We start from the raw sequence: 15262 nt of genomic DNA, 5'->3' as shown, positions 1-15262 counted from the left end.
TACCCCGCCGCACCGGCCAGGACCAGGTAGGTGTCCCCCATGTCAGCCCCCCAGGAGCGGAGGCCCTCGCCTGGTGCACCCACCCACTCCAGGGCCCATCCACTGCAGCCCAGCCCGCGCCCCCCGTGCGTTCTTCTCATTGGCTGAAGGCATCCCTCCTGCATTCTCATAGGCTGTCCCACTTTTCCCTCCGCCCCCAGCACGGACTGCGCGCCGCGAGTAGCCGGGAAGCGGCTCCAAGTCCGGACCTGGGAGCAGAGGCTCGGCTCGGCGCTGCGAGAAGCGCGGGGGCCGCGAGCCGGCCGAGCGCGGTTTCGGTGGGACCGGTGTTCCCATCCTGGGACTCTCTCGTGGAGCCGAGCCCGGCCAATAGGCGCATGAGGAAGAAGAGCAGGGAAATGGACTGCTATTTGCGCCGCCTCAAACAGGAGCTGGTAAGAGCGGAGCGGGAGCCGGGGGCTGGGAGGGCTGCTCCGCCACGACGGGTACCTGGCCTCCGCCAGGACCCCGGGACCGCGACGCGCGCGGGGCCGAGGCCCAGAGAGGAGAGGAGGGCACACGGCGAGCAGGCGGAGGACAGGGCCTGTCCTGAGGAAAAGGGGCCCCGTGGAAACTTGGAGCAGAGACTTGTGTGAGAGGGAGGCAGGCACGAACGAGTGAGAGAGACGGAGGGAGCCAAGCAAGTCCAGACCGAAATGTGCCCAGAGACCCGAGGGAGCAAAGAGGGCTCACCCGAGACGCGGTGGGACCCGGGCGCCCGCACGGAAAGAGCGGAACGCGGCTGCCGGGCAGCTGGGGCTGCGCGGGGCGCCGGGAGGAGGGTGCGTGGCCCCAGCCCTGCGCGGGGCAGGAGGTCGGCCAGGGACTGCTCGTTCGAGGGGAGCTGGCACCTCCGGGCACCCCCCCAGCTGTGGCGGCCGGGCTTGGCAGGGCTGGCGCGGCTGCAGGGGCAGGCCCTGCCGGCTGTCTGCCCGGACTTGCCTGCCAGCGGGGAGGGGGCTGGCAGCTGGACCGGCGGGGGCGGGCCCGGCGCGGGAGGACGGGCGCCGCCTGGCAGCTCGCGAGCGGGAGTGCGGAGGCCCAGCCAGATGTCAGGGGTCTGGGCTGGGGGAAAGAGGAGGGAACGTGCAGAGGCCGGGGTGCGGGGGCCGGGAGAAGTGGCACAGTCTCGGGGTCGGGGGGTGGGCGGCGGGGCGTGGAAATCGCCCAAGTAGGGAGAGCGGCTTCTGCCGAAACTCTGTTGTGGGAGGCGCATTGCTTCTTACTGACTTAATATCCCTCCCCCTCCCACCTGCCACCTCTCTTGTTCTACCCACCACGAGAATTCAGACAGATATTATGCACGTCCCCCACCTGGGCCGCCACAGCCGTCTCTGTCAACCAGGCTCTCCTGGGGCTTTGCCTCCGCCTCCTTTTGTCCCTTTTAGTTTGTTTCTCTTGGAGTCGACCTCTTTTCGGTCTCACTTTTCTCCCCTCTTTCTTCTTGCTTTTCAGGGCCAGGGGCACCCAGGCTGACAACAGCAGACCTGGATCCAAAAAGTGCCAGCCCATGGCTCTCCAGATTCCATGACAGCCTCTCCCACTCCTGCCTGCAAACTGTCCACTCTTCCCGCTGGGGAGGGAGCTTGGCAGCTTTAACAGGGGCCAGCTTGAGGGGGAGGGGGAGCTTGTAGCAGCAGGTGTTCTCATTGATGTTTCCTGGTCAAGTGGCCCAGGCACTCTTTCTGTCTGTCCCACTCCGGGGCCTGCCTTCTCAGGTCAATGGTCACTTCTCTGGGACTTCCTCCCCAAGCCCTTTTGGTGGTGACACTCAGATGGGAACATTACCCAGAGGAATGCTTCTTAGATGAGGGACAGAAGAGTCTCCATCATGTCCTTTCCCATACTCATTTTCTCATGCTTTCCATGTCAGTTTGGGATGGCTGGCTCCAGCCCACACATAATTCTGACTTGTCCCATTCACTTGTCCAATACCAGAAGGAAAGGTCAAGGTCGCCACAGATAACGTCTGAAGTCCAAGGGCCATGTTGAGAAAAGAATCTAACAGAATCCTCTTTTTTTTGCTTGGAATCTGGGACCACACCACCCACCTCCGGATCTGCCTTAATAGAGGGTTTGTGGGTGTTCCTGGCACGGGCTTGAATTTTAAAATCCTACTGATTTGCATTTTTTACAGCACCTTAGGTGGGAGGTGGTGAGGGGGGGCGAAGACAGTCTGTGGACGCCGGGAGAATAAAAAAGGCAATAGGAATCTGCACGGAGCTGAGCTCCAGGTCTTGATTTGCACACTCTCCTGCCAAGGACTTGAGCCCCAGTCCCCGGAAGGAGGAAGGGGAGAGGCTGAAGTCACCCAGCTCCCCATTAGCTTTCATTTGGCCCTTTGTCTGAACAGCTTCAGCCTTTGACTCTCTTGGAGAGGAAGCCAAATGCCTGGCCTGGGGCCCAGAATGACACTCAGATGGGAGAGCTCTGCACCCTCCCTCCACCCATGGTGTTCCGCCCCCTCCCCAGTGCCAGTCTGCCCAGAAAGGAGACAGAGCAGAGTGACAGGCAGAGCTATTAGAGTCTTGTTCACTCCCTGACGCCTCAGCCCAGGGCTTAGGCAGAGCCAGATCTCAGTGACTCTGTTTTCCCAATGGAGTGAAGGAGAAGGTGGAGCTGAGTTAGCTCAGGCTCAGCCTTTTGGCTCCTCTAAGGACTTTGGGGTTTGAAGTCACCGCAGCTTGGTTGTGCCTGGGTTAGGAAGGTGTTGGCTTGTTTATCCCCTGGGTCTGCAATGGGGTGGGAAAGGCTTATAGTCAGTATGTGTCATGAGCTTGAAGTGTGTGTGTGTGTGTGTGTGTGTGTGTTCATCCCAGGCAGAATCTTCCCTGCCACCCAGGAGGACTGTGTGGTGCTTGGCTTTGCCCTAAGTTAGTGTGTGCCCAGGAATGGCACTCATGTAATACTAGTCAAGTTCTACATTCATTTATGCCGTTAAATTCCCTTCAAGAAGCATACGTCCTACAGACACTGTGGTTTAAGGCTGCTGGAAAAAGAAACATCAAGGAGTTGTGAAATTTTCTTTGTCGAGGGTGTTGTGCACTCCTCTCCTGCCTCCTGGTCCTGCCCTTGGCCCAGAAAATCTAGACAAGAAGAGTCTGATCTTGAAAACCAAAGTAGCAGATTTCCCAATTTCCTGAAGCAGAAAATTTGCATTGTAACAAGTGAGCACTGGAGGGACGCTGAGAATTTGGGGATCCTGGCTCAATTAGGTTGATGTCTGGAGAACTGGCCCTTCTCCCCTGTTTGGAAGAGGACAGGGATCTGGTTTCAGGGCTGAAATGTAGCAGGAGAGTAGCAGCAGCTGACACACTTCTTCCTAAGGATGAGGGGATCAGGGCTGCAACTACTCAGTAGGGAATATATCTCTCCCCCCTCCAGCAGCCAAAGAGGGGCCCTGCCTGAACACAGGCCTTGGGACCAGCTGTTCCTTATACACTGCTCCCTTGAGGGCTTCCAACAAATGGGGTAGACATAGGCACACAGAGGAAGCAGATGTAAGATGCTCACAGGGTGTTGCTCATGAGTTCAGATCAGTGTAGAGCAAACAGAGTGCATAAAGGCTGAGTAAAGTACAGCCAGGGTGGGAAGGCTTCCTGGAGGAGGAAGAGGTTGATGGAACCAGCTCCTTTAATGTCGATCCTAGCTGAGGCCTGGTGAAGCAGCAGAGAGACTTCTCTCAGGCTGGGGAAGGTCCTTCTAGAACAACTTGGTGTTCCTAGAAGGCAATTATCTAGCCACTAGTGGCCACAAGTTCAGGAGATTCTGGTACATGGAGGAGGACCAGAGCATAAAGACAAAATAAGGAGGAAATAAGAAGGTGATAGAGGAGGTACATTAGGAACAGCCTTCAGCTCTTGGGGCAAAAGAGCAAGTTTCCTGAGGCAAAAAAAAGCTTCTGCAAAGGATCTCATAATGTGGTCTCCCTTGATGTTTAGAGCTAGAGTGAAGAGGACTTTGCTGGGGTGTGCTGTAGTCAGTGGGAAGAGCATGGAGCACAGGATTTGGGGTCAGACCAACCTGAACTCAAAACCTGGCTCTGTGTGACCCTGGCAGATTATTTGACGTCTCTGTTCCTTAGCTTTCTCATCCGTAAAATGGGCTTTTAAAAGTACCTACTTTATACAGCTACTGTGAAGATTATGTCAAGTGCCTCCCCAGCTGTACGTCCCTAGCACATAACACAGTACCTAATGTGTTGTAAACACTTGGTAAACTCACAGTGATGAACTGATCAGACTGGTGTGCATGTGTCATTCGTTCACAGAACACACTTATTGAGTTCGTACTATGTTTAAAGCACTTTGCCAGGCACTAGTACTTTGGTTACAAATATAAACAGACACCGATCCTGCTTTCAGGAAACTTAGAGTTTAATGGGAGTGATAATAATAACAACATATATTGATGTTAACAGTTACTGATATGCCAGATATCTCAGGTATTATGTCAGTTGCCAAAGCAACACTAAGAAGTTGCACTTCCATTATTCCCGTTTTATAAATGGGACATGGGGAGGTTAAGTGGCTTGGCCAAGGTATAGAGCTGATAAGTGGCAGAACTACGATTCAAACCCAGCCAGTCTGACTGCAGATCTCACACTCTTCGCCAGTATATGCATGCGAATGTCTTGTATAGAAACGGAGGATACGTACTAGATGAGAGGCACACATTCAGTGCTCTGAGAGGGAGGAATTACCTCCAGCTAGGGGATCAGGGAAGGCCTCATGGAAGTGGTAGCATTTGAACCACACCTCGAGGGATAAATAGGGATGGGAGCAGGAGAAAAAGAGCATTTCAGGCAGATGATGAAACGACATGACCAAAACGTGCAGAGATGGAAGTAATGGGGGTGTTTGAAGACTGTCTAGAGGGGACATTTGAAGACTCACTGGATTATGGCTAGAACACAGGGTATATGCAGAAAAAGAGTGGGCAACAGGGCTGAAAGAGCTGTTGAGAGCAGAAGGGGGGGCGGGGTTGAATGCCATGCTGAAGAGTCTGACCTTTTCCATATGCATTTCCGAGCAGCGTGGTTAGAGACGTGCCCTGGGATCTAGGAGGTGGTTGGGGTGGGGATGGGGGGAGGGAGGAAATTGAGGCAGGAAGATGAGGTAGAAGGTTATTACAAGAGTCCACACAGGAGAGTATGAAGGCCTGAATCAGAAAGGAGAAAAAGAAGGTAACCCTTTGAGGTCCCTTGGATGCCCAAGGAACTTGGTTCACTGGCTGCCTTGGAGAGGGGCTAAAGCTGGACAGGGGAGAGCTGAGGCTGAGAGGCAAGCCCCCTGCAGGGGCGAGACTGGGCCCCTCTCTCCGTCTGTCTCCCTCTTGCCCAAGCACATGGTCCCCCGTAGACTGTTCAGTTGGGAGAGTGGGCTCATCCGTCTCACACTCCCTCCTTTCTTTACCCTCCTCCCTCCTCCGGCTCTTGGCACAGTTTCTACCTTACCTTCCTGTTGAGAGTTCCAGCCAAGAGCAGGGGGCTGTGAAGGTCCCTATTCACGGAGCTGGAGAATGGGCCACTTGGCAAAAGCTGGGCTTTTCCCATTTCCGGCCCTGAACCTCCTTCTAGCTTCCAGTGGGGCTGAAAGGAACTGTGTGGGGATCTTGTGAGTAATGGGGGTGGGGGGAGCGAGGCAGGGCACACTGCCAGGTCCATGGGCAAAGCTGGAGCCTGTGTCAAAGGATTCTGGCTGAGCTGGGAGAGGGCGTGAGATGGATGGATGGAGGGCACAGCTGTGGGATCAGTCAGGGGCCTAGGAGAGGGCTTGGGAAGGTTGCCGAGGATGCTGGTGTCACATTTTCCCATCCTTACTCCTCCCAAACCACAAAGGGCCCAGCGAGTGCCATGGAGGGGAGCTGTCCATGGGCAGCTGAGCCCTCACCACCCCGCGGAGGGCTCAGGGCTGGAGGGCCAGGATGGTGGGGTTTGGCTTCCCAGCAAGCATCTTCCCCCTTCAGATGAGTCAGTGAAGAAACACCTTCAGTGGAAGTGAACCGAATTGGGTCTTGGAGTCCCTCCACGACTTCATGTTCTTCCTCCCTATGTGATGATAATTGCCCTCGCACGTCCCACTGACTATCCTGGTTTCTTCTCACAACAATCCCATGAGGCTGAAGAGTCAGGGATTATGATGACATGGAAAGCTCACTGGCCTGGAGTCAGAGGGCCAGGCATGGGGTCCCAGTCCTGCCACTAATCTACCTCGGAACCTCAGGCAATAGATCTGTGTTTCCACTGGCGGTGCTCAAGATGACATCAGGTGATACTCAGACGAAAAGCTTAGTTTCGATGGATAGATGGATAGATAGATAGGAAGCGTTACCATCTGTTTATGGCAAGTGATATACATTTCATATAAGTTTCCATATAAATCCATTAATTTATATAAACAGATTTAAGTAAAATATTAAGTAGGAGACTAGGTCATATATAGATATGGTGAAATCATCAAGGAAAGTCTAGGGAAGTGTGTTTAGGAAACACTGAGGGAGAAAACGAACCTCTCAGCTCCCTAGCTTCCTAATCCATTAAGTGGGGTAACTCCAACTGCCTCGTCAGACTCCCGGAGCAATTGTGGGCATCAGACGAGGTCATGTAGAAGACAGAGCCAGTGCTACACACGTGTGAGGGGTTATCATTTCACAGTCAGAATCCGAAGCACAAAAGGCTGGTGAATCTGCCCCATGTGGAGTGGCCGAGTTAGTCAGCTGGAGGGGGCCAGGTCTCCACAGGACGGCATGGGGCACTTCACAAACCCGAGGAGGGTGCCCGGGGGCATCCAGCTCCACCACAGGGAGGAAGCCAGGGGCTGGTTTAGATTGCAGTGGGAGAGATTAAAGTTTGACAGGAAGAAAATGTTTAGAATGAGACATTTGGAGGCCCAGAAGATGCTGGGCGTGGGAGATGGGCTGTGGGGTGGGGTGGATGCAAGGAGGGTGGTGAGACCTTTCTCAGAAAGGGTTCGCACAGCCGTCTCTAGGATACGCTTATCACGGGTGTTGTGCTTGGCGGTGGAGCAGGCTAGCTCTGTGCCTGTGTGCACACGTGTGTGTACAAGCGTGTGTGAGTGTGTGTGAGCTGGGGTGGAGGAAGACGGTAGTGCCTGTTAGAGCCATTCCCACTCAAACGAATCAGAACTAATTAGGCCTTCTTGTGACTTTTCCACCTGAGCCCTGAGGGCAGGTTGGGTATGACTTGGCACCGTCCCGAGGCACTGGGAGGCCAGAGAGGAGCTCATCACCTACAGCATGGGACTTAGTGTTCGTTTCTAGCTCGGGACTTTCTCAGGTTTGGCGCCTCTCCTTTACGCCCACCCCACGTTGCTCTCTCTTCTCCCTCTCGGCCAGAGAAACCTTGGGATCTGAGCGGGTCCCACGCTCTGGGGAAGACAGCAGCCTGCCCTCTGGCTCTTTCTCCTTGGGTGACATCACTCCCCCCGGGCTGGGAAAGGCAGCTCGCTTCTCCGTCAGGCGCCCCAGCCGATGCTCCTGCCTCCCCACTCCCTGGCCTCCCTGTTTCCCACACTCGGGCTTCCTTCTTCCATCCTCAGCCCCCTCACAGCTGCCTTCTTGTCCTCCAAGGTCAGCGCTCTGTGGCTGGCTGACCGAATCTGGCTGGACCGTGGGCAGGAGGATGCGAGGCTTCCCTTTTCCTCCCTCTGTGTGGTGCCAGGGTGGGAAAAGGGACCAGACGAGACGTTTCTCCTCAATCAGACCAGACAGGTGAACGGAATCCTATCACTACTGCGTGTTCAGGTTCACTGAGGAAGAAATGTTCTGGAAGTTCTCAGGAAGTCTTAAGATAACAGCCAAACTCCACCTGTAGGCCACGCATAAACACACATTACCTCATCTCGTCTGTCCAAAGTTGGACCAGGCAGGAACTCTTATTCCCATTTTAAAGAATGGAGAAATTGGAGTTCCCTGGCGGTCTAGTGGTTCGTAGGATGCAGCACGTTCACTGAAGTGGCCCAGATTCAATCCCTGGTGGGGGAACTAAGATCCCGCAAGCCGCGCAAGGTGGCCAAAAAAAGCAAGAATGGAGAAATTAAAAAACAGAAAATTTAAATAGCTTGCTCAGATCACACAGCTATTACATGGCAGAGCTGGGATTTGAACCCTGTTCCGTTTGTCTCCAGAACCCAAGATCTTAACCAATGCACTGTCATTTTCCATAGGCCTGCAACTTCAGCTCTTATTTACTTAAATGGGGCCTCTGTTTTACGGGCATCCCTGAATTCATACATACCCACACATTCGTTCTCACTTTAAAAAGGTAGAAAATGTCAGCATTATTTCTTAAGGATTTTTCCATACTGGAAGGGATTGAATGGGGTCATTTCATTCCTCCCACCGCCTCTGACCTGGACTGTGTTTAGCCTTCTGGAAGGAAGCTGGCAAGCTCCGACTCTGTGCCTCTTGGTGAAATGAAACCTTGAGAAAGGTTCCTGACCCTTCCTCCCTGGGTAGTGACTTACTGAGGGCAGCAAGCAATTTGGGGTGCTCAGTGGTACTCAGTGTATGTTTTATGGATATGTAGTAAGTGCAGAGGTGCTAGCTGGGCTCTGGGGCAACACAATCATGTGTAGATCTCAGTCCCTGCCCCCAAGAAGTAGATGCTCAATGAATGTTTCATCAGTGACCCAGCACTTAAATGCACAGCGGAGCTGTGAGTAGCAGGACGACAGGGAAGAGCGTTTTAAGTATCACAGAAGAGGTTCTGATGGGAGTGTGGGCTGTATATGGGAGTGGATTATGCTTCTGAGTGGCGAGTGACAGGGTCGGAGGTGTGTGTCGGGAAGCCTGATTTGGTGGCCTGCAAGGAGGCTTCTGCAGCGTTGCAGGGGGTAGAAGGGCAGATGTGCAGCATCTGGGGACAAGAACGGCCAGTGGGGTGGGAAAGCCAATTATGACCCTGAGGTTCCAGGTTGGGGTGAGTGGTATGAGGCAGGGGGCAGAAATAGGAGAGTCGGTGCAGCAGTTTGCCGGGAAGGGACCTTGAGGAGTTTGGTTTGGGGCTCAGAGTCTCCTGACTCTGCTCTGGGTCTTCCAGTTGTGGCTGAGCTGCCTCCAGAAGGAAGGGGTCAGGAAGGTAGACGCCAAAGAGGCCAGAGCAGGGGGCCGTCAGCAAGCGTGGCCACGCCACAGGCTGTGTCTCCTGCTGCTGCTGCTGCCACTCAAATGGAGCATGTTTGCCCAGCAGCCTGGCAAACCCCAGGCCGTGAGGCCCCGAGCCACCACTTCTTCTTGCTCTTTCTTGGGGAAGGTGCAGAGTGGGGGCAATCCTACACTCAGCAACGGCTTCCTTGCCCTCAGCGACAGTCAGTCCACTGTCTGTTAGCACTGCTGGCTCAGGAGAGCCTGGGCTGGCCCCTAACCCCCACCAAAGCCCGAGCTGGCAGGGGAGGGTGTGACCCTAAAGCCTGAGAGGGTCAGCTGCCAGCACAGCGCTGCAGAGCCTCTGCGCCTGCCCTCCCAGGCCCTGCACCCCTCCACCCTGTGGGCTTAGCTCTGTGCGTTAGGACAAGGCTGGGAGGTAAGATGATCCCGGTGGGTCTCTGGGGGGCTTAAGAAACAGATGGTCCCCTTGCCTGAGGTTTGCCGTTGTAACATGAGCAGATCTGGGGAGGGAGCTGGCGGAACCAAGGCAGCTTGGGCCCGGGGACGGGAACCTCGTGAATGTTATCAGACAAAGCATCCCCTGCCCAGCCTCCAAACTCGGCCCTCACCCAAGTCAATCTCTTAGCCCCTTCCAGCTGGCACCTGGGACTCGGGCCTTAGACACCCACAGAGGGGCTGGGGAACTGGCCCCCAGTGTCCCCACTCTTGGCTAGGACAGCGGAGCCAACTGGGCCAAGAAGGCAGGAAGAGCACTGGAGCCAAGTTTGAGAGCAGCTGAGAGGGGACAGGTGTTGGGAAGGGAGAGAAGGGCTGGGCAGAGCTGGGCAGGGGTCTCAGCAAACAGGAGCTTCGTGGCTCCTTATCTGTCTCCTGACCTGCCAGATGTGAACAGCAGTGAAAGGAAACCCCAGGCCTACCCTTCCTTTCTCTTAGGGAATCTGAGCCCCTCCTCTTCCCTAGCGTCCCTCTCAGCCCTCCTCCACTGCCCAGCCATCCTGAGGCAGTGCTTGGTGGTTAGGACGCTAGCATTGGGAGTGAGACGTCCTGTGTTTGAGTCCCAGCAGCGTGAGCCATGTGACCTTGGGCAAGTTACTTCACCCTCACCGTGGTTAACTCATACGTTAACATGAGAATTATAATACCAACCTCCTAGGGTTTATATAAGGATGCAATGAGATGATGTGCACAGAATACTTAGCTCAACTCCTGTTACACGGTAACTGCTCACAAATTGTTATTGTCTTCATCATCCTCATCTCAGGGAGGCTCAGGAGAAGAGGGCACAGACACGAAGGACACAGGTGGCCACCGGAACTTTCTGTACCGTCAAACTGATCTCAGTGCCACCTCTTACCTTCTATGTAATCTTGAGCTAGTTCCTTATGTGCCTCAGTTTCCTCATCTGTAAAATAGGAACAATAATACTACCTCACAGAGTAGTTGGGGAGATTAAATATAGATTAATTACACATATGCATATATGTATACATATATGTAGCTCAGGACGGTGCTGTCTTAGCAAGTCAGCTGCCATTAATAGTATTTCCTTTATCCAGCCATATCCGTGTCAAAATTCCTCCTCTCCCAGCCCTGATTTGCACTGTACTAGGCTGTACAGAGATGGGGTCAGTGGCAGGCCGGAATGACCCTGGAGGTGTGTGTTTGGGGAACAGCCCTTCCCCCTGGCTCACAGGCCCTGTGCTCTCTCCCCTGCAGATGTCCATGAAGGAAGTGGGCGATGGCTTGCAGGATCAGATGAACTGCATGATGGGGGCGCTGCAAGAACTGAAGCTCCTGCAGGTACAGACAGCACTGGAGCAGCTGGAGATCTCTGGAGGGGGTCCTGCCCCAGGCTGCCCTGAAAGCCCCCGGACGCAGCTGGAGCCCCCTCAGTGGGAGGCTGGCAGCGGTCCTGCCAGGCATGCGGGCTGCTCCCCCTCCAGCCAGCCCGCTCTGGGCAGCAGCGCCAAGCTTCCATCTCCTAGGAGTGTGTGTGGGAGGGATCTAGCTCCCCCGCCCAGGACACGGCTGCCAGAGCACCAAAGCTGTGCCCAGCGGGGGCCAGAGCTGGTGGAACCGGATGACTGGACCTCCACGTTGATGTCCCGGGGCCGGAATCGACAGCCTCTGGTGTTAGGTGACAACGTTTTTGCGGACCTGGTGGGCAACTGGCTGGACTTGCCGGAACTGGAGAAGGGTGGGGAGAAGGGTGAGACCCGGGAGGCAGGAGCCCCCAAAGGAGGGAGGGGCCCGCCGCGGGAGCTGGGCCGCAGGTTTGCCCTAACAGCAAACATCTTTAGGAAGTTCTTGCGTAGTGTGCGGCCTGACCGTGACCGGCTGCTGAAGGAGAAACCAGGCTGGGTGACACCCACGGCCTCTGAGCCCAGAGCCGGACGCTTGCAGAAGGGCAAGAAGCGGGGCCATTCCAAGGGCTCTGGACATTGCCCCTTCCCAGGTGCCTCGGAGCCCAGACGAGGGGAGAATCCTTCCACCAGCTGCCCCAAGGCCCTGGAATCCTCACCCTCTGGCTTTGATGTTAACACAGCGGTTTGGGTCTGAATCCTAGAGGTAGAAATTTGACTGACCCAAAAGGGCCAGGTCCCAGTGCTGGGCCCCTGGGAAAGAGGCCAGGTGGTATGGCTTTCAAAAGCCTAACTCCAAGTCCCTTCCGCCGAGAAGGGAGGGAGAAGCAGCAGAAGGTCTGGAGCAGAGCTGTCAGGCCTGTAGTTGGGCGAGGCTGTACTAGGGGCTGGCTGGTGGGGGAGGCAAGAGTCCCTGGACAGAGAGAGAGAGAGAGAGAGAATGTGTGTGTGTGTTGCTTTGGGGCTGGAGGTGACAGCAGGAGAGGGGCAGGGGGAGAAGACCAGGAAATCCTTCTGACATGCCTTCACTGCCCCCAAAGACCTCAGTGTAACATTCTGCATGGATCGGGCACTGGGGCCACAGGTTCCCCAGAGACGTCGCCAATAAAGACCTTGTTTCTCGTGTCCCCAGCCTCTTAACTGTTTGCTTCCTTGGCAAAGCGCTGCTCCAGGCACAGGTAGTAAAGCCTGGCCCTCCTGGGAGTGGGAGCAGAGAGGCAAATTCCCACCCCCTTCTGTTGCCCTTGAGATTTCAGCCCATCCCTGAACCCTGAGAAACGGCTGACTAAGGAGTGTGTATAAGGAGTGCTTGGGGAAGCCCCAAGCCTTTCCAGAAGCACAGGAAAGGAAAGCTACTATTTGTATAGCACGTTAAACGTCTGAAAGCCTTTTCATATCCATCATCTCCTTCGTAAATGGGCGAGAAAGGCAGGTATTATCCCCATTTTCCAGATGAGGAAGTAAGCCTGGATGTGCTACCTGTCCAAGTACAGGCCGCAGGCAGGGGCTGACTGAAGAACAGACGCCGGGCCCTGGAATCACACACACTCCTTCCCCAACACCCTGTCTCCAGCTCAGAACCTCCACCCAGGGCACAAGAACATGTGAATTCACCAGTGAGGCAAGGTGAGCCAAGAAGAAATACGCACTCATTTTAAAATGCCTTTGGCCTCATCTTCCCACCTTGTCCAGGACAACCCAGGGTGGAGGGGCAGCAGCTCAGCTCCGGCACCCGTGGCTACACCTAAAGCCGTGCTGGGCACGTGGCCCGGAGAGCAACGCTGCCAGATCCAGGGCCCGCCTGCCTGTCCCGCCCACCCTGGCAGGGAACGCCCACTGGCTGGGAAAAGACAATGCGGGTCCCTGTTTGGGCCGAGCCTGACCAGCAGGGCAATCCGTTTCTCCTCCCTCACCTCCTCCTGGCTGAACTCCCCTCTGCCTGATGGGGAGTGACAGCTGCAATTAGAGGCAAGCCGCCTTCCCGCCCTCAGAGCATTTAATACCAAATTGTAGAGGAAAAAATAACAAGAAAGGCTCTTCCTGCATCCTGGACCCCTGGGGGCAGAGATGGAGGGAGGGGGCTTAGAGTGAACAGCCCCACAGCTCTAGTTGGGAAGCGATTAGGGTCACCCTCAAATTCCCACACAGTCAAATGGTGGACGTGTAGTTTTCGGTGGCAGAAGCTACAAGAGGAAAGGTGCTTATTAATTTTTGTGTGTGTGTGTGCGTGCACAATGGCTATTGGCCAGGCAGTGTGCACACGTCTTTCAAACTTCAAAATGACCCTAGAAGGTATTGTTAATACCTGGTAATTCAGTGGAGGCTCTTAGGGGTCCTGTAAGCTGCCCATATGAGGTTACTAGCAAATGAAAGAAACAGGATTTGAAACAGAGGGATGTCTGGCTCCAAAGCCTGTACTTTCCTCGTGTCTCCCTGGAGTTTACCAACCGAACTAGCCCTTTCTGGAGGAGGAAGCCCCTGCCCATCCTTCCTGTCTCCCCACAGAAATCTGAAATCCATCCTGGGTGAAGGCCCATCGGCTGTGGCTGCCTTGGGTGGTGGAGTGATGTGTGTGTGTGTGTGCACACGTGTAGAATGTGTGTGTGTGAAGATCCCACCTACTGAATCACCGAGTCCGGAAAGGAGGGAGCCATGGGCTGCTGGATGGGGGAGAAGCTACCCAGCAGTTATTCAAGAAGGCACCAGCTCCGAGTCAGGAATGATCCTACAGGAAACCAGGTCACCTCCTGGCCATTCATCTGTGACGCATCAGTTTTGTGGACAGTCATTGCGATTCAGACCAACTGAACAAAACTTTCTGAACACTTCCCAGTGCCAGGCGTTGTGATAGGAACTAAGAACAGAGCAATGACAAGGACCCAGTTCCTGACTCAAGGGGTCCAGTAGGAAGAAAGAAGAAACTCTTAACCCAAAGGTTAGCCAGAAGGGATCCAAGGGAATGAAAACTCACTGCAACTTGGGCCAGAACAAAACAATGAGTGACACATGCTGCCACAAAATTCACAGGTGTTGGGCACTGCCTGCTTCGTGCTCTTATTTCCTTCTTACCACATTCGGGAAATAGCTGCTGTTACTCCTATTTCACATGGAGAGGCTCAGAGAAGTTTAGCAACTTGCCGAGGGTCCCAGTGCCAGAGCTGGGATTGAAATAGTTCCAGCTGACTTGCAGGCTTGCGCTTTTCACACCGCCCCACAAACTGTCCATATTTACTCCAAAGCCAAGTCAAGAGGAACAACAACAAAACCCATCCTCCCCGCATTATCCACGCATGGAGAATAAATGGAATGCTGGCTGCCAGTGGCGGAATTTTGCCCGGGTCTTGACAGGGCTGATGTAGTGCCCCGTCCCGTGCTTTGATGATGAAGGATTAGGGCCAATTCATGTGTGTCCCCCCACCCCCATTATTTTTCCTTCTCCGTCCCCTTTTGGGCTCCTGCCGGGAAAATGATGGAGACTATTTTACTGACGCTGAGGGGAGAGGTGAATGGGAATGCGTGCGGCCTAAGTGATACAGGAATGTGGGGGGGGGGAGCCATGTGTGAGGGGAAGTAGTGGAAGGAAGCTGAGAGAAATTGACAGCTTAATGCTGCCCCTGGGGCTCATTTTATGGTTAATTAGGACATGCAAATAAGCTGGAAGTTCATTTGATACCCTCCCTGGCATGGGGTCCGCCTCACACCTGGCCCACTTCCCTGGCAGGTACCGGGGTCCCCTGATTGGCTCAGGCATCTGCTCAGGACCCCACCTGCTTCTCTGTGGTCCTGAGACCAGAGTGTGTCTGTAGGTGATCCCTGGCCACAAGCAGGAACTAGAAGAGTCCCTGTGGCCGGAGGGCCTGCCTAGTCCCCTTCCTTTCTCTTCCCATCCCTTCAGCCCTGGGACCCCTCTTTCCCAGAGGGTCCCTCTTCCTCAAGCACTTCCGCTGCACCACCCCTCAGGTGGAGAGCCGAACTCAAACTTGCCCCGAGGACCAGAGACCTGGCTCAGCTCTGTCCCCGCCACGTGGCCCTGTTCCGCAGAGCGCTGTGGCAAGCGGGGGCGCCCCCATCTTTCCCGAGTCACAGCAACACTTCCTACAGGGCCTCCCTAAAGCGGGAGCACAGCCTGTCTCTCGGCGGGTATCTGGCTCTCAGTGCCCGCCAGGTGCCTTCCCCAGCCAGGGCAGTCACGGCACTTCTGCCGGCACCCGGGCATGGGCACTGGATTCCGG

General features: G+C 55.0%; 1 protein-coding gene across 1 annotated transcript; it reads left to right on the top strand.

The window, feature by feature from the left end:
* Positions 1–230: 230 nt before the first annotated feature.
* On the top strand, positions 231–12173 carry INKA2 (inka box actin regulator 2). Its single transcript, XM_060006834.1, has 2 exons — positions 231–434; positions 10885–12173. Exons 1-2 carry the CDS (start codon positions 378–380, stop codon positions 11725–11727), a joined length of 900 nt encoding a protein of 299 aa, XP_059862817.1. The 5' UTR covers positions 231–377; the 3' UTR covers positions 11728–12173.
* Positions 12174–15262: the final 3089 nt, after the last annotated feature.

Source organism: Delphinus delphis, chromosome 1 (genome assembly GCF_949987515.2).
Source record: "Delphinus delphis chromosome 1, mDelDel1.2, whole genome shotgun sequence".
Taxonomy (NCBI): Eukaryota; Metazoa; Chordata; class Mammalia; order Artiodactyla; family Delphinidae; genus Delphinus; species Delphinus delphis.
The sequence above is the reverse complement of the archived record's forward strand: the minus strand, read 5'-3'. Positions and strand labels throughout refer to the sequence as shown.